This window comes from Calonectris borealis, chromosome 11 (genome assembly GCF_964195595.1).
Source record: "Calonectris borealis chromosome 11, bCalBor7.hap1.2, whole genome shotgun sequence".
Lineage (NCBI taxonomy): Eukaryota > Metazoa > Chordata > Aves > Procellariiformes > Procellariidae > Calonectris > Calonectris borealis.
Window position 1 is genome coordinate 4,006,760 of NC_134322.1, and position 19,569 is coordinate 4,026,328.

Sequence of the window (19,569 nt, forward strand, 5' to 3'; positions counted from 1 at the left end):
TATGCCACTCTTGCTTTCTAAATTTTAAATTGGAAGATATACATTAAGCGCACAGAAGTATGACTACACTTTTGGATCTTCTTTGTGTTCGTTTCCAGGCATAGCTGGAAAGAAAGGATTATCAAATGATGAAAGGTGTCTCTAGTGAGAGCACTCCTGTTCAACTGAATCAAATATTATAGCCATGAAACCAAACCAACATTGGATTTCATTTGAAACTTTGTAAAATAAAATTTCATGGCTTTGGTTTCTGCATCAGTGTTTTCTCTCTTTCAAAGAAATAATTTGCTCAACATTCTTCTAAAAAAAAAGTCATTAATTATTCACATTGGGGAAGCACCAAGTCATGGCCAGCCCTCTTCTGCTACGTCCTTCTTAGACATATATTTAAAGATAGCTGTAGAAAGAAGAAATGCTTTTAGCCCCAGCTGTGAGAGGCTACGTCTGGAAGAGTTCACGGAGGGACTCCCTATGTGCATGTGAGGTGACGACGGGCCCAAGGTCTCTGCCCAGATCTCTTCTGAGTCCAAGTCCTCTGCTGGCTCCACCAAAGACACGTCTAGCAACTCCACCCCTTGTTTGAGTTGAGAAAAGCAGCTCCTGAGCTTATGTTTCACTTTAATAACACATGTAAACATCCTCCTAAATGGAAAACCCATTTACCACTCTAACCCAACTGCTGGTCAAAAATAATAGCACAGAAGCAGCCAACATCTATCTCTCCAGCCCCATGAAACACCATGGATGCTACCGGGACAGACAAGCCCCAGTGGGCCTTTCAGAGAAAGGTGATGAAAGCGGTAGGATGAAGCTCATAGCCGCTCCATCAGGTCCCCTTGGGCCACAGCAGCAAGCCCAGTTCTCCATCCCTCCATCACACGGCAGGGGTCCTGGGTATCTCTGTCACCAGTGTGGCCACCAGTATCCCTCCTCCTTTCCCCAAGGAGCACAGCAGGTCTCTTACAGAACCTAAACATACAAAGATTTTGGAAAGGCTGGCCAGAGAGGAGTAAAAAAGGGAAAGCAACATTAAAAAGATATGTAAAATACCTTGCACAACTCCAGTTTATCATGTTCAAGGAAGATTAAAACAATCTGGAAGAGGTGGAGAAGACAAATTGAAGAAATGGATAGTCTAATTACAATTCCACAGATGAAAAGAGCTTGGCTTGTTGAGCCTGGAAAAATGAAGGCTGGACAGGGTTGGGACTACTGTCTATAAATACATCCAGAGGGAGACACCAGGGAAGGAGAAGAGCTATTTATGTACAGGGTATGAATACATTTTGGCTGCCAGTTAGAAGAAAGTTTAAAACTTTGGAGAAATGAGGCTTTGGAACAGTCTTCTAGAAAAAGCAGAAGCAACAGACAAGTCAACTCGCCTAAAACAGGCCTTGCATAAGGTTTAGGAGTGTGACACCAGGACACTGACCCACATACTCCTTCCAGTTCTACAGCCTGTGTTCCCACGTTACGCATGGGCTGAAGTTAACCCAGCTACCAAGCACTAACAGTCGTACCACATGAGACGGTAACAGCTTCACAGGCTACTGTGAGGGAAATTTGTAGAAAGAGAGAATATCTTTTATTAAACTGAGAGATCTAGGAAAAAGCAGACACATCTAAGGGAAGAAGCCTTTCAAGAGATTTGAGGTGGTAAACACCCCATGCAGCAAAATCCAAGCTTGGTACGTTAGACACAGTTCGATGTGATTCTTTAACTGTGTCTGCCAGCCTAATAAAATACCTTACTCTTTCCTATTCTCACTTCTCATTTATCACCAAGACAACACAACTCTAGATTAGTTTAGGTAAAAGTGTTGCATGCAGAGGAAAAGAAAATGCAATCAAGATATTGGATATGGTTGGCATCAAGAGAGTTGAACGGGCAATTTGGCAACAGCAGAGCTAAGGGAAGTGCAGAGCTGGGAAAAGCATCAGAGGAAAGAGATGAATATGATAGTCTGGAAAAGAAAAAAAAACTAAACAGTGGAGAAAGTGAGGCTCCACTCCAGCTCCTACTGAAATCAATGTGAGCACTTCCACCAGCTTCCATGCGAGTAGGAGCAGATCCTCCAAGATGCTGGTTTCCGGGACAGAATATCTCAGAGGGAAGATTACCTTAACAGCTGTGTCTGGAGCAGAAGAGAAAGCCTGATGAAAAGACCTCTGCTGTTGGCCAAGACAGTGCCGGTCCTGAATCAGGCTGCATAGCGATGTGCTACCAAAGCTTTAATGGGGGCTACCAAAAAAAATAAAACTTCCCTCACTTGTGACAAAACCTACAAGTGGCAGAAGTGCCTGCATTTGCAGAGAGGGGGAATGGGGAGATATTTCCCTGATGTCTGGGAATACCAGCATTCATTTCAGTGCAGGGAGGACAAGGACTCTGCCTGGGAGGATGATATGTTCAAACAAAGGTACATGCTGTGAATCCGCTGCAGCCCACAGCATTTTTAGATGGCTGCTACAAGGTAGAGACGGCAAAATTAGGCAAGGCACGTTTCATCCCCTTCCCACCAACCTATGATGAACTCTGATCCATTGCATCTGAGAACCTGGTCCAATCCATGCAAATAACTTTGATTTGACAGCTTTTATTCCCACTCTGCCATCGTCTGAAATGTCCAAGGTGCAAAACATAGGAGAATTGTGACCATGATTACAAGCCCACTTAAGGAACTAGACTTTTTTGTTTTTCAAGCTACATTTGAGATCTGAAAAGGGATCTTGTTCATTAGTGTTACCAAAAAAAAAAAAAAGTATGTTCCTGTTTGATGCAAAAATAAAAGCATTTTCAAAGGCTCTTTGATGTGCAAGACAGAAAGACGTGCAGGCAGATTCTGGAGGAGGTCTTGTCTTCAGCAATTACCAGCACTCTTTTTGAATCTTACTCCCCAGACAGAATTTTTACGTCAAGTAGATAATCACACTGCAGAGAGTATCAGCTCTAAACCTTGTGGCTTTTCAATTAAGCAGCAACAACCTCTAGTCAAAATACTCCTTAACCAAGATAGGAATAAAACAAATAACCCCAAAACTAGCTAACTGCAGGTGAAGCAATTCCAAAGACATACATGCTTTTAAAAGATTTCATTTTGAGCTCTTCTCGGGTAGCCATGCCAGTTTTCCAAGCGATATTCTGATCAGTAAAACAAGCAGTGATGTAATTTCCACAGCGACCACAAACATACCAAGAATATTTGAGCTAAATTTATCCAGACTTCTTGTTTGAATCACTGCTTTGGTTCGTTATTTTTCCATGATTTTCAACTATGCACAGAAAAGGAGTTGTGGATAGCCTGGGACCGAGCTTTCCCCAGCAGTATCCGAAATGCCAACCTTTATGCTTTGGAGCCCCATATTGACTATTAGAAATGAAATTAAACTGCTCCTCCAGCTCCCAACCCCAGGTCCCTGCTCCTTTCACCCTTTGCCTTCCTCCTGCCCTTCCTGTAGCAGACTGACCATTTCCCTCACCCTTGGGTGACACAACATGGGGCTCGTCTTTGTGGCCGAGAAGTTCCTGAAGCTTACCACAGATCTGCCGCCCTCCCCAGCCGGAGAGGGAGAGCCGAAAAAGAGAGGACCTGCACCAGATTTCCCACTGCTCTGTGCAGCTCCGTGGCAGACCCCAAGTCCTGCCAGCCTGTCTGGAGCAACACGTTCCACCATCACGAGTGTTATACCAGTGTACCCGTGCCAGGAGAACTCGGGCTCGGGAAGGTTGTCTAGGCACCTTCACCAGTAGGTACACACATCCCTGCAAAAAATACATAATCTACAAAGCCATCACTGGGTTTCGCCCTCTCTTCCAACATGCATAGGGTAGGTATTCATCATACTGGGGGGGATTGGGTATTTGCAAAAACTGCAGCATAACCCCTGAGATTTTACTACATCAACTTTGCTATTGTTCAATGGGAATCTTTTTCAACTATCGTATTTTAACATGGTCTGAATATGTCCTTGCTGATTCCATTTCAGATTCGTGATCAGATTCACCGAGTTTGCCTGCATGTAGCTGTACATGTTTTAAGGGCAGTTTGTCATTTCTGAAAGCACAGGCACACTTTTTTTTTTTTAACCAGAAACTGCTGGCCCCCAGAGCCCCTCTGACTGCAGGAGGGCTTTCTGAATGTTGAGGGCCTTCCCTAATACTTCCCTAATACTTTTTATAAGTCCTCCCTTTAAGGAAGAGCAAGGCACAAATTCAAAGCACAGACACATTTCTGTTGTGAAATTATCAGCAACTTACTTAAAAGGGCTGCTGCTGTGGTGATACATAATCATGCAAATAATCAATCGCTGACCCACTAACCAGCACACAGACTTGGATTAAGGAAAGGAATTAAATATCAGCCTAACCTGATGTAAAATTTGAAACAGAACCTATTAAGGAGCAGACTTCTCCTATACAGCAGACTGGGAGCTGAATGGTGTAAAATCCATCCCCCACACCCTCATCTGCAATGCAAACATTTCCTCCCAGTTAGCTGCCTTCTGCCAAGCAGAGCCCTGGCAGCCCCTTTATCGATCAGAGAAATGAAAAACAAACAAACCGCAGACGTAATGCTCTAAGGATCCCTGAAGATCTGATCCCAAGCCTGTTATGTCAGTGCAAAGACTTTAATGGGTTTTGGATAAGGCCCCCATAGGCTTTGGAGAGGATGGAGAGAAAAAAAATTCATAGCACTTTCTTTAACGTAAGTATAAAATTGCCCGCAACATCACTGACAAAACAATAAATCAATTACAGGTCTGGTAAAGACTGAGTCGGTATGAACACTATCAATTGCTTTTCCCTACTGAAACAGAGGACAACGGTTCTGACTATGACCACAGTGTCAACCCTCACCTGAGAGCTACCTTATAATCACACATTAGTAACATCGTTAAGGAGTCTCTGTATGCAGGTTCTAAGGGTCGAGGATTTTCTTTACTACCTTATCACCTTATCTTTGTTTTTTTCTAGGCTTCTTGATAGAGTTGTCATAAGTTACATTTTAATGTAATACACCACCAATACGTTTTAACTGGAAGGTGGAAAAATAAAGCTGTATAGCAGCAGATAATGCCAAATACAGCTCAGATAAAGGTCAATGTTTTACTACTGTCTGTAAATCAAACTGGCTCTCAGGTTGGACTCTCTGCTCAATTAGCTTCCCAAGGTCTGCACCGCACTGCTGGCACTCCCAGCAGCTCTGCCTTCCTTGCTACAGCCCTTGAGTTCGAGAGTAGGCTGGCTTTGATGGCATTTATTGGGAAAAAGCTAGTCCTGCCACCACTAAGACCTAAGTGCTCCTTTATATTCCCTTAACCCCTGAGGAGCACAGCATCCACAAGCCAAACTACCACTTTTCACATGCACAAGAACACGTTTTCAAAAAGAAATAGTTCTTCCAGATGCCTCTGTTTCAAAATACAAGGGACACCTTTTAAGGGTATGTCTGAAGAACATCGCCTAGTATCCAGACTCTGAAAATCTGTTCAGAGTGTCTTAAATTAGGCACCTAATTGTAAATGCCCCGGCATTCATTGCCCTTTTTGGATATCCGGGCTCAGTTCAGTGAGATGGTGCAACATGCGGCTGTGCTACAGTCTGCACAGGAGAGCAGGCTTAACCACATGCATTTTCTGCTGCAGACCAGCCTTCCGCATTAGCTTTTGGCCCCATGTGAGATTGCACCACTTCTGTATGAAGTGTGTATTTAAATATGTTTAAAAATACAAGCCTATTACTGCTTTACTGGTGTACTTCCTATTCCTGTCTAGCATTTCCTACTTCTCCTTCTGCAGGGCATTATGCAGTAAACTAACTCACATAAGATACCTGGGTTTTTTGCCTTTTTTTTTTTTTGCTTGTAGGAATACTTTCAATTCACTGTTTGGACTCAAATTAACTTGCAGCTTAACGAGCAGGAAGAAAAACAGAAAACCTTCAAGGTTCGTTTAGTCTGATTATACAGAACTTCAAGCAACCAACACACTTTGCAGGTGTCTAGTGCTCTGCGCGCTCAGATCACCTCCCAGATGCTCTCCTTGTGCTTCTCACCACCACGCTGTCTCAGCAGACTCAGGGGAATGTTACTATCTCCACTGCGTGGACGGAAAAAGCAGGACAGAGGGTGCGAGTACTTTTTCCCTGTTATACAGCACAACGTGCCATGGATGGGGCTAAGTCGACATGCCCCAAGACCTAGCTGCTGGCCCTAGCCCTGTGCGCACAGCTGATGTAAAGATTTTAAGGCTTACATGGTGATTCATGAGGAACGAAGTGATATCAGTGGTGCTGCCAACACTGATTTTCCCTCCTCCTCTATTGAGCAGGAAAGATTTATAAGCAAAGATATTCACACTACCAAATGCACGTTCCTGCCCTTCACATTTAAGGCAACAAAATCGACTGTGCAGAACTACAAAGAAAGGACAGCAAAGATCTCATCTGGAGATGCACCCCCAGGAGCGGGTGAGCTCTGCCTGCTATAAAGAAGTCAGGTTCTTCCTGTAGACTTTTGTTTTTTAAGTGGATTTCACACTGCCAGACTGACAGCCTGGAAGGCTCGTGATATCCAGTAAGTACAAAACGGAGAGCAAGGGCAGAGTCTGCAAAAGTTTCCATCCCTCCACCTACAGTTCCGTCACCTCAAACTGCCGCCCCACAACGAAGGCCTGGGCCACGTTTGCAAATGTCCTGCCCTCATGCAAACAGAGGAGCGACGTTGGATGCACAAAGCGATGTCTCAGGAGAATAAGCTGTTTCATTTGCTATAAGCTAACCTGAAGCTGTCACCATTCAATCCGTTGGGAAACTTTTCATATAAAATTGCACTAGCTCCTGAGTAGTCCCTCTTGTTAAAATGACGCTTTAACTCTTCCATTTAAACTCTTCTTACTTGCACTGGAGACTCTTCTACGATTCAGGAAGCGGCGGTGCAGGCAGCAGCTTTCCCTCTGAGTCAGTACTGAGCTGAGCCACGGCCCAGACGGGCTTGCAAAGGTCACTACCATCGTGGGTAGCTTCTTTCTGATAAAATATAAAGCCCTGTGAGCTGCAGCACCACGGCACTTCTGAAGCACAGCTTTAAGAGCCTCTGGGCCACTCCAAATGCCAACCCAGATCATTACATTCTGGTTACTTGTCTGCTCTCTCATTTTAATATTTAGGTCTCTTTTCCAGGCATACCGCACATGTCTATCTGTGCTTCCCTGGACAGTTGAAAGTCACCAGCTTACAACAGATTTGTCTCAAAAGAAGTTTTGAAGGTTCATTTAGTTAACATCTGTAAAGCTACTACAAAATTTCAAACAACCATCATTGGCATCGTTGTCCCTAATTATGCAATATTACATACATTACAACATAACACCCCTTTTCAATGCTCATTTCTAGATTTAGCAGGCGAGAAGAGACACCCTCTGGCGTGTTTGAAGGATAATCCAATTCCACCTCCGAGACACACACAAGTGGCGTATGAACGCTCTGCGACTTTGAATAAAATTCTCAATAACAGAGCAATAAGCTCTTTAACAAAAATATCCTTACATTTCAGAAGACAATGATTGCTTTTCTACATCTTTGCTGAAGTGTCTCCTAGAAACTCATATGAGAATTAAATCCTAGCTGTAAAATTTCGTAAGATTCAAAGAAACCAACCAGCCCGTAGAAAGGAGATGAATCTCTATTCTGTTCTAGGCATTCATACAGCGATGTCTTTGGGCTTCCATTGTAGTTCCTACAAGATTCCTATTATGTCACCTCCACTATATTATGTAGAGCTCTTTAAACAAGTTTTAAAAAAACCAAAACCCATGCTTCATGAGAGACTGCAGCCGCCCCCGTATCTCTGCTCACTTTCTTTCTTTTAATTAGGACAAGATGAACAAATCTAGGAGAGGGGAAGCAGTAGGTTTGAGGAGGCAAGGAAGATGCTGACTGCACCCAAAACGGAGCATTATTCTGCACTCCAGTGACAAATACTCTCTGTGGACCAGCAGGTGCTCACCAGTATCATCAAGCCAAGCCCAGCACCATCTCCGGAGGGTAGACAGGGTCCAGTTCTGAAACATAGCTCACCTGCTCTCAAGGTTAGTGGCGTCCTGCTGGGATACAGGCAAGACCACTGCCTCAGCCAAGAGGAATAGCAGAGGAGACACGAGCAGTTCAGGTGAGCCCTTGCATCGTATGTTACATTTGCTAACTACAGTCAACGATGCTGTGAACCTATTCTCCACATGAAGACCTGGCCCAATGTATAGTTGTCAGGAAAAAAAGCCCTAAAAATCTTAAAGGCTTTCAAATGACCCAGGCACTGGGTACACATGGTACCCGCTGGAAGCTGCTTCCAGCACTGTGCCGGCCGTAATGCCGCGCTGATCCAACTGACCCCTCACAGAGCCACAAGCACCACCGTGCTGTCTGTTAAACCCCTCACATCCACACGTCTGTTCTTCCTGCCCGAAAATAAAAGACTCCAAGCTTTGCAAGCACTAATGAGGTCATTGGCGTTAAAGAAATTATCTGTGATCTCACTCCACTTCCCAGTGGTTCCCAATGAACGGAAGCAGGAGGCTGCATCTAGATTGTTAATAAATGCATGTAAACAATAGGTTCAAATGTGGAGGCTGAATGAGTCACCGCGTTCCTGCGTTCAAGCTGTGTAATAGGATCCAAATGCAGAACAAAGACCAGCTAACTTAGGGAGTGGACCAGCTAGCTAATGATAATTATTCTTGGCAGAACTCAAACAATCCCGAAATAAAAATGAGTTTAAACACATACAGTATGCTTATAAGGAGCAAATCCACCAGGGCAGTCCTGGATCTTAGGCTTTCCTAGGATCCCTTTGCCAGTGTTCCAAAACTGTTCATCAAATAAAATAACCCAGACATGTAAGTATAGAAGAGTTATACCAGTAAGGTTTGTATGCCTCCAGTTAACCAGTTTAACGGAATATATTTACATAACAGAAACATGCAATGAAGTTGTCAGAAGAAAAACTGAACTCACAATGTAGAAAATGTACCTTTTTCACTTTTCACTTCATTATTCACTCATAAACTAACATGTTTATTTGCTGTATCTTTAAACAGTGAGAAAAACTTGTCAAATTACTATTGCAGAATAAAAATTTAGCAATTCTTAACACTTGTGAATCATTAGCGCAGATTAAAATTCTTCTCATGGTTTATAGCTTAGTATTCAAGTGGAGATAATTTCTTCCAGAGAGAAACTCAGAAGACAGAAATTAAGAATTTTAAGAATATTCAATAAACAAATGCCCCTGATTATTATAGAAAGATACAATGCTAATTAACAAAAAACAACAAAAAAATCAGTAACACAGAATAAGCAGCATACATACGGAGAAAGGAAAGAGTTCCCAGAGCTCCCTGTGACGCTGGTGAGAAACGTCTTCAAACAAGATAAGGCAGCCTCTGAATAAAGTATCAGGTTTTGCTTCATAGTTGCTGATAAAATCCAAAATAAGGCTGCAAAAACATTAGCTTCTACTGAAGCCTGCTTACTCACTACAAAGCGTCAAACACACCTTCATCCCACACTTAAAACGCAGATGCTGCCTCCTAATGAACTGCTTGTTGCAAGGGGGGAATACCGTTATACAATAACCACAAGGCTGTTTCTTGATGCAGAAACATAACTGGGTTTTGACTCAGAGAAATGCAGCAGTGCCTAGGAGCTGAGCGTTTCAGCAATAAAAATCATCCAAAAATAATTTGGCTGTTCAAAAAAAAATTTAACAGGAAGCAACCTGAAGCTTCTGAAAGAGAAATTTCCACCTATGGATTTATTACATTACATAAACGCAGACCTTCTAATCTAGCCCAACAATAAATCACTGCCAGCCGCTGAATCAAAGTTGACAGTAAAACCGGAGCAGGTTAATATCTGTACAGCCTGAGAAACGATGCTCTGATTTTAGCAGCTTTCATACCGTGAATACACACTGCATCACTGGCTGGGAATGTATTTGCAGTCACACGCTGAAAAAGCACAGATCTTGTAAAACATATTTAGGAACTGGTGAGACGTGATACATATATTGACTAATTCCATAGGCCTTTGGAGAAAATCAGTCTTTAGAGGAATGCTATTCTTATCACCTGAGTAGTTCAACATCATTCTCCTTGCAAGTAAAGTTCCTTGTTCTATACTGTAGAATTTCAAAGATTAGGGCTCAAATTACTGAAAGATCTTTCATATATTTAAATTTCATTGAAACCCAGTGGCAGCTGGCTACTGAGTTCTCTTAAAACCTTTTGCTGCCCATCTGAAGAGGAAAAAAAAGAAATTGTCCTATTTACCATTTTGTGGATCCATGTTGCTCTCTCTGCAAATAGCGGATTCCTCAGTTCCCACACACCAGTACATTCTGGGTCGCAGTTATGAAGATCCAACAGACAAACTTTCTGCAGCACTTAAAATTGAATAGTGTTGTCAAAGCTGAATGGTCTCCATCAAGTAAACGCAGGAGCAGAGCGACTACTAGTAAGCACCATCCTGAAGAAACACCATTTACCCTGTTTAAAAATAAAGAGTAAACCAAATTAATCGTTCTAGTATAGAAATTGCAAGATGCTTATTCCTCTGCACCCTAACACAGCTGTCTAAATTTTACTTTGCAGAAAGGCACTCACCATCCTATGCAAATATAAATACAATTATTTTCATAATAGCTTTGTTAAGAGCATAACGTGAATTAACACAGGAGACTAACAATGTCTCCACTATAGAAAAGATAATGTTCCAAATTTTTCTCCACCAAAGCCACTCAGTCTTTTGGCAGAGGGTGTGGGGGGTGGACAGGGGTCACAGCTGCAGTTTCTGATTCTCCACAGGCTAGTGTAAAGGCAGAGCATTGAAACCATGCAGCGCAGCTGGAAAAATCCTAAATGCAACCTCAAAACCTCTCCCATCCACAAAGACGACTGTGGCTCTTGTAAGACTCCACTGTGAGAAACTGAGAAGTACTGATGTGGTTACTGAGACAATCCTCTGTAGAAAAGACAAGAGGGCTGAGAGAAACACACCAGCTCCTTTCCGCTTTGCCCAGCCTTTTAGAGAACTCTACTACCCTAGAAGCGTCAGGCTTCTTCAAACATGCTCAGGGAGGCAAATCAGGCGCTGAGTAGCTCTTAAAGGTTGGCTTCTTCTGAACTGTCTTGCGGAACAGCCAGCAGAAAACTGCACGGCTCAGCCTCCCAGGGCATTTCCAGCTTTTTACCTCTTCAAAGCTGCACACCTGTAATCTTCTCTCTTTTAATGCATCTTCCACAGAGGTTAAAACTACGGGTGATTTTGGAGCACGCACCCAACCAGCATCAGCGCTCCTTCATTTTCTGCTTTCAGTTTCAGTCAGTAAGTGCCTCTCAGATGTAACGTGTTGCCCCTCACCTTTGACTCTTACTAGTTTTTCTCACGTCTGGTGCGTGATGCTGAAGTTTTGATTGGAGGCTCTAATTCGACGCAGCATGTAACCCACCTCCCACTTCGGCCAGCAAGACCCAAGAATATCCCTAACTTTCCCTGAGCACAGTTGGCTTCCTGAGTTGGGATCAAAGGCCAAGGACAATACAAAAATACACTGATCCACCACCACTCTCCAGGAAGCTTTCTGCTCCTCCCTTGTTACATAGGGTTTTAACCACCAGCCGGCAATGTTAAAAATCACTGCATGCTACATCAGTTGTTTCTAGGCAAATATTTGAATTTTAGGTGCACTCAGCTTCTGGTGACCCCTGCTTTGTGGTGCCTGGCAGCAGGAACCAAAACTCACACCCCAAGCGCTGCGCACACCCCTGCGTCCTGCAATCCGGGCATTGGGTGCTGCCACAGATTGCGATTTGGTTCTCTGGTGTTTTTCAGAGGTGGGAAAAATAATTTGGGTGCCATATGGCAAATAGCGATACGGACTGAAAGACCTGGGTCAGGCTACATGCAAGCATTTTCACACTCCCCCCCACAGCTAAACCTCTCCTGGCTACAACTCCAGATGGATGCAGACGCCTGAGCTGCCGAGCAATCCCTCCCTCCACACCACAGGCTGCAGGGCAGCTCGTCTCCCAGGTCAGGCCCCCGCAGCTCTCGCACCCCAACGCAGCACATCTAAGAGGCTGAATTTGGCAGCTTTCACCCACACAAGGAGGGGAGGCTGTGGGCTGCTGCAGGAGGCTGAGACAGAGGTGGTCCCTAAGCCCAGATCCAGCCCATGAACTGGTGAACTGGGCCACGTTGGTGGAGGACCAGATTCTGCCCTGGAACGTGCCGAGTTCCCGCCGGAGTCAGCTTGGCTCCTGGGCCGAGCTCCCCTTGGCCACGCTGGCAGGCATGGCTGCTGCACTGGGACCCCACGTCTCTGCCATGTGGTGGGTGCGATACCCCAGGGAGAGGTGTGGGGGAGGCTCTCACGCCTCCCAGAAGCTGTCCATCTTGTTAGCTCTGAAAATGGAGGGGATGCAATGCTTCCAGCACCTGCCTCCCCTGCACCCTCACTATAAATGCACTGAGCAGCTACAGCAAGAATAAATACTTCCCCATGCAAAGACCATGCTAGTCTGTCGAGACGAGCTCTTTTTAGCAGATGCTGGTTTCTGAAGCAGTTCCTTGCAGTACGACAGAGCACACCATGTGCACTCACAGCAACTGTACAAGAAACACTGAATGGGGGTCAGTGTGGACCACAGAGGCTTGAAAACCATCCCACTCCTGATTTTTAGCTTTCTACTCAGCTTATTCCCCAGGCTGAAACTTTCCTCACATATAGTGAAAGGAAAAAACTTTCAGAAAAAATAATAATGTGGTTTTGATAATCACTTTCCTTTAAATGCAAGTAGGACACTAAATGCCGTAGCCATGTGTATCACTGCCACACAGCACCCATGTAAGCAGTATTTCCATATTTCAGGACCTTTGTATATATAATTAAAAAAACCCTACAGTGCTTTTACCTTAAGCAAGATACACTCAACTGTAACACGTGCAAACACCAAGTTTTAATTTGATTTAGGGAGAGGGATCCTATGAGCTCTGCAGAATCTCATTCAGAAGGAGGACCATGCAGAATACACCTGAATGCTGATTTAATCCCATTTCACACATTCCCAGTTTCTCTCCTCAGACCTGCTGCTGCCAGCTGTCAGACCGTGTCCCAGCACGTCTGACCGTGCCTGTCCCATCCCGAGCACCTCCTCTCCACTGTGCCACCCCGTCCGGTCTCACCTCGTGCAAAAATGCAGCAAGGCACCCAGAAACATCACGGTTTGCCCGAGATCACTTCCCAATTGACAAGAAACCTGCCAAAACTTCAGTTCTTTGCTCAAACCACCTGCTGTTTCTGAGAAGCCCATCTGGGGCTGGGCGCTGTGATGGATACCACCACGGATCTAGAGAGGTCCACGACACCACCTGGATGGAAATGCATGGCGGCTCTTCAGCCGGCCATCGCACGAGGCAGGGTGAGGCCAGACCTGGAACCAAAACTGCCCGATGCCCGCCTGGGGACACCCCAGCTCGGCGGGACGCGCATCCTTCGTCCTTCGGTGAGCTCTGCGCAGAAAGCGGCAAACCAGCCCCCTTCTCCCCACACCACAGCCGCCGGCTGAGGAGAAATAAGGCATTACACCCCGATTCGGGGTGTCTCATAAGCCTTTCCAGTGACTTTTCGGTTGCCGCTTGTCTGTCAGCTCAGCCGAGGGGCTGAGGGCCGCGCTCGGGCCCCTGCCAGGGCCGGGGGAGCCACCCCCTGCCGGGGTCGCGGCGGGGGAGCCCGGAGGGAACCGCTCCCAGCCCAGCCCGCGGCCCCGCTTACATAAAACCGAGTTTTGCCTTAGGGCGAGTCTCGAGTGTTTCCTTCGCCGCCGGGCCGGGGCAGCCGGGCCGGGGCAGCCGCTCTCCCGCCTGCCCGGGCCGGGGAGGGCAGCGCCTGCCACCGCCCTGCGCCCGCTGCCCCACAAAGTTCCCTCCGAACTTTTATTTAAAAATAAAACAACTCTTTTTTTCCCCCCCTTTCTCCACATGAAAAGCCCCGGCGTGCCCCAGCAGCCCCCACCCCGCCGCCTCCCCTCACGGCGGGGCAGGTGCCCGCGGGGCGGCCAGGCCGAAGCGGCAGCAAAGCCACGGTACCTCCTGCGTCCCGGGGCTGGCGGGGTCCCCGCGGCCGCGCCGCCGCCGCCGCCGCCGCCGCCGCCTCCTCCTCCGGCGCCGGCCGGCCGCCCGCCTCGCTCTGCGGCGCGGGAGGCGGAGGGAGGGAGGAAGGAAAAGGAGCGGCGCCTCCTCCGCCACCGAGCCCGCCGGCCCGCTCAGGGCCCGCCCGGCTCCTGGCGGGGCCCCGGCCACGGTGAGGGGCTGCGTCTTGCCGGGGGCGGCTGAGGGCGACAGGCCGCAGGCCGGAGGCCTCGCACGGCCCCTCGCCTTCCCCCCGAGGGCGGACCTCTCCCGCTGCCAGCCACCGTGCCCCGGGCGCGGAGCCCATCCTGCTGAGGGGGGCATGGAGGGAGAGCGTGAGGAAGAGCACAGGGCAGCCCCTCTGCTGGGCTCCTTCACCAGCCCTCATCCACCAGCGAGTCTGGGCAGTCCCTACGGGGGCTTTAGCTCTTTTTTTTTTTTTTTTTAGGAAAAAACAGGCTGTGGGAGTTGCAGGGGCTGAAGCAGGACCCTCTCCCTCAGCTGCAGCAGGTTGTCTGGATGGCCTCGCCCTCTCACCCAGCTGCCATGTAGCTCCTCAGGCACGGGCGCCAGGCGCTGACTACCTAGCACCGGTACCCATCTCCTCTCAGCGTCGCTTCTCGACAGAGGCCTGGCCTTACCGATAACGGAGTCGATCCGAGATTTCTTTCTTTGAAAGTTGCTCCTTCCCCAGATCGCGGCGTGAGTTTGCTCCTCTTTGGAAAAGCAAAGCGAGATTGCCCCCGTTCTTCCGAAGGTGTTAGACGTGCTGCGCTCCCGCTGGCGTGCTGGTGTTGCGCACGTCTTTTCCCCATCACAAACCGGTTTGTCTCCAGGTACCAGGAACCTCTAACATGCCTGGTACTGCTTTATTTTCCCCACCCCTTGGGCTAAGAAAAGACCATTTCTGCATGCCTTTTGCTTTGTAATTCATGATTCTGTAAATTACATACATAGGGTTTTTTTCTTCCCAGGTCCGTACCAAGAAATGGGTCTCTGATGATCACCTGAGGATGGAAGAAGCCATATCCGTTCCCTGAATGGCTGCTGCAGTCTGAGATTTGCCTAAGGTGTTTATTTGATGTGATCTGGAGACATAGAGAGGATGGGTCTTCACTGGTGCTTTTTCCTGTGTTCAGGTCCCCATTAATCTGCTTTTAGCTGCAGCCATAGTAGTGTTACCTGTTTTTAGCACCCTTTCCACCTCCTACCCAGCCTGCTGTCTTTCATGCCTCACAACCTGGCTCTTACACAGATCCTTCTTACGCCTTTTTTAGCACAATTGTTTGAAAAGCCACTAAAATAACTTTTTTCCTTTATTTTGGTAGAGGCTTCCCCCAGCAAGAATTTCTCCACACATTCAAGCTAAATTTTTTTTTCTTCTTTTTCCCCCCCAATCTCATCCCACTTTTCCTGGCTTATGTCTCCATTGATTATGTCACCTACAGTAATTCCTTTATATCTCCAGCCTTCCCCCTTTCTAAAGTCTCAAAGCTTCTGGGTGATGCTGTTAGCAAGTGGAAAATTCAAGGAGTTTGGCTTGGCCTGTGTGGGGAGATGACAGGCATTTCTCACACGTGTATCGGATGGGAAGAGAGTTAAAAGACGATGTTACTGGTATGTTCTTGCTGTCTAGCTGCATTGCAGACGAGGGAAATAAGACAGGAATAGGAACGCATTTAGCAGTCATACTAGTGTTGGATGTGTCTCAAACGGGCTTAGGAAGCAGCCAGACCAAGGCAGGAAGCCCCATCTGGCAGTGTGGTCCGTGGTCCCTTCAAATTCTCCATTTTGAGGCTCACCTCAGAAGGCAAAAAGGATCCATCCTACTTTCAACTGGAAGAAGCTGTGCTTGCCCCTGCCAGCTGCAGCTCTGCTCTCCTTCCCTCTCCGCTTACTGTAAATGGCACAACTTATAAAAGTGACCACTTAAGTGGTATGCTAACAGACACACGCTCCAGCTTTTATATGTAGAGCCTTGACCACACTTCGGCACTTTACTTTTTAAAAATAGGCTATTCTTCACAAATTGCAGAAGTGAATCCAAGTTCAGATTCCTTCATAGTCCCCCTGTGAGATACTGAATCCCGAGACACACATGGAGACACGCACTCTGTGTTCAGTTCTGCCACATGGAAAAGGTACCTAAAAATTATGTTGTCTCTTGTGAGCCCAGTGGACGTTTCCGCTTGGGGACTACTGCTGGGTCACTGAATCAAGGGGAACAGACACAACGCTGTTCAAGGAAGAGCCCCCTGTAACTAGAGCAGTACAGGGCCATTTTGTTTTAGAAGCATGAAACCATAACCCTTTCCAGTGTTTACTTTTATTGACACAATGGGCCAAATTCAGAGTGAAATAAAAAACAGTGACAGGAGGATTGAGTTGAGTGGAAGTTGCTTGCTGATGGAAGGGGTCTCAGCATGTGCGTTAAAGGGGCTGGAATTATCTTAAAGCACTGATTAGTATAAAGAAAAAAGCATTCAAGTTACTCCTCTGTTAAAATGAATAAAGTCAATACAAGTTTCCTGCTCCCCCACCTTCCTTTCTGAGCAGTATCAAGATGTAGTGTTTAGAAACCATTTCACAAAGTTAAACATTTATTAGGAACAAGAACTATTACAAAAAGATACCCATAGTCTAAATATATACATGAGGTTTAAACATAGCATTTTCATGTACCTTTAGCTATAAAAATACATTAGATTAACTGTATCCTAATTTATAAATATAGTTCTTTTTAAAAAAAAAAAAGTAGTATTTCATATGAAAGCCTTACTGTGCAATGAAAGAATATATACCCTCTAAGGGGTTATTTTAAAGTTAGTGTCTAGTGTTATATAACTTAGAAAATTCAGTGTGTAGAGTCAAACCCTGATTTATACAATAAGAGATACATTGACTTTGTAAAAACTTGATAAGGGAAAAAAAGAGAGGTGAAATATATATCATACATATAATGCCAGAATACTAGGATTTTAAGAATTTCAGATGATTTCAGTTTCAACCACTGTTTATAAAAAATTAATAGCGAGATACATCAAGATAACCAGCCTTTTACAGTTTGCCTTACCTCCCTACTGTCTGACTGCAGCCCTAGAAAACCATCAAGTAGGCAAAAGTAAAACGTTTGTCTGAGAAGATGTTTGCACTCTAAGTGTTTTACAAAAATAGAAACTTATTTACAATGTTCCCATTTGGCCTTTCATGGGGAAGGGAGGACATTTTCTTCACTGGATGGGGAGATTTTCCTGTCTCACATATCCATGGGAGGACAGGCACCTAGTTATAAACAACTGTTGGAGGTATGTCATTTAAGAAATTAAGCAGTGTTGAAGTGCAATTTCAACATTCACTAACTAATAAGGAAGTTTAGGCTCATGCAAACTTTTTCCTTACTTATCGCCACCCACCTTCCTTCCTCCTCCAAAAAAAGGTCCACTCACGCAACAGAACTTGTTACTGACTGGGTATATCTCTGAGCAAAGGAAGGTACCGGTTACATCCTTGCTTGCATCAGAGAATAGAGGATAGACCTGCATTTCTGCTTTGACATCTTGAAAACTCCAGGCAGCAATCTTTAGTAGTGCTCTATGGAGATGTGTCGATACGCCACAAGGAATCTCTATCGGTTTGCTCTCAGAGGACAAAGCCAGCAAGATCAGGCAAATTTCCTAACAAGCTGACACCACTGACTCCTGCATACTTACAGCTCCTGCGGACATGGAACTTCCCGTACGTTTGCCAGTGGTTCTCCAGTACAGAATCAGGAGGAGGAAGAGGAGGGAAAGTAGTGAACCCAGGAACTGAAGACAGCACGTGGCTTGTCATTAATCTCATAGTAGTATCTGGGCATGCAAAGAAGTTGCTGCAGGAGATACTAAGGCCTGAACTCGGTGTGACAGCCACTCCATGGATGCCATTCATGTATGTGCATGCTTATACCACAATTCAGGGCAGTTTATTCCTCAGTGAAGGATCAGCTACTCTGTGCTTGCCACAAGATGACAGCACTCATGGGGGCAATTACTGCAAAGCTGCTGACACATTTAAGTCCAGCCATAGCTTATTCCATGGTAACTGGTTTGTACACCCACATCTTTAGCACTCTGTGCTTGGGAGCACCTGCCTTTTCATACTGTACTTCCAGAAATTTATTTTAAGCTACATTCATACGGGATAAAGAAGCAGTGAGAAGAGCTTGTAAGTTTTACTCTCATAATAATAGCTCTGGCTCAAAAAATGAAGAGATGTTCACACAGCCTGAAAGTTACAGAGAAAGAGAGAGCAGGACAGCTTCTTGCAGCTCTTCTGCTCCCTCCCCCAGAACAGAAGGACTGGCGTGGGATGTTTTCTGTGGGGTATCTACCATGCTACATGCTTAGCATTCAACTCTGTGTCATCACGGTAAGTACAGTGCAAAATCCTCTTGCGAAAAGTGCTATAGTGAAGGTTTGAGATACAATTGTGACTCATTCGGAGCCAGAAGGGTTAGCAAGTCAGTAACTTGCATTTGCAGCATGTGTAATGTGTGCACACCAAAACATCAGGTTCAAAGAACACTTTAAAGTCTAGCTCTGTTGGGTGAAATACTGGCCCCAAAGGAGCCTTCTAGGAAACTCCCATAAATCTCATTCAGGGCTAGAATATCACCAATATGGAGAATGCACGTATCTTTAGAGAGACCAAGATAGCTCTTTCAAAGAGAATTTCTTTACAGATCCTTTCATGAACGCTTGCACTCCCATCCCAAACTCCAGCTGCAGTCTTCACACAAACTCTGCCGTCAGTCAAGTTGTATTAGCCCTACCACTCAAGTCCATTTATGCCAAGTGAAACCCATATGCCTCTGAAGGTGTTTAACAGTCCATGCTAATGGTACCAGAAGTCTTTCTAACATGCCATTGATGTCCAAGTCCTTCAGGGGTACAGTTTGAAAGCAGATGTCCTGCAAACACAGTGACTGACCAGCATCTTAGTCGCAGGTGGCAGCCAGATGTACAGCCAGGGACTTGTACAGTACAAGTGTGCACTACGCTGCCAGTAGGGTCAGTTAAATCAGTTTTCAAAGAGCCAGTTGACAAAATGGAGTCCAGTAGATTCAGTGTTTCTAGAGGAATAAAGTTAGGTGTTTCCATTTTCCTTCCTACCCCTCCCCTCCCCCTTGCTCTGAACACGTTCCCCATGTGTCACATTCAGAGTGTCAGCATTTTAGGCCTTCTGTTTTCATGGACTCTTCTGGGAGAGTTTAATGGTGACTGTTTTCACTTCGGTATATTCTGCCAAAGCATATTCACCGCTGGAAAAGAAGAGAGAGGAGAGAAAGGGACAAACAATTGTAGCATGTTAATGTGTACTTCCCTAAGTACAAGAGGATAGGAGAT

General features: G+C 45.8%; 2 protein-coding genes across 2 annotated transcripts in view; both read right to left on the minus strand.

Annotated features, from left to right (window-relative positions):
* Window positions 1-10,536, minus strand: part of LRRK1 (leucine rich repeat kinase 1) — a 78,134-nt gene extending 67,598 nt beyond the window's left edge. Inside the window, exon 1 of the mRNA XM_075159819.1 lies at window positions 10,327-10,536. Coding sequence (XP_075015920.1) covers window positions 10,327-10,393 — 67 coding nt within the window. The 5' untranslated portion in view covers window positions 10,394-10,536. The remainder of the gene's footprint in view (window positions 1-10,326) is intronic.
* Window positions 10,537-16,770: 6,234 nt separating this feature from the next.
* ALDH1A3 (aldehyde dehydrogenase 1 family member A3) overlaps window positions 16,771-19,569 on the minus strand; it is a 37,328-nt gene continuing 34,529 nt past the window's right edge. Inside the window, exon 13 of the mRNA XM_075159820.1 lies at window positions 16,771-19,484. Within this exon, the coding sequence (XP_075015921.1) occupies window positions 19,412-19,484 (73 nt within the window). The 3' untranslated portion in view covers window positions 16,771-19,411. The remainder of the gene's footprint in view (window positions 19,485-19,569) is intronic.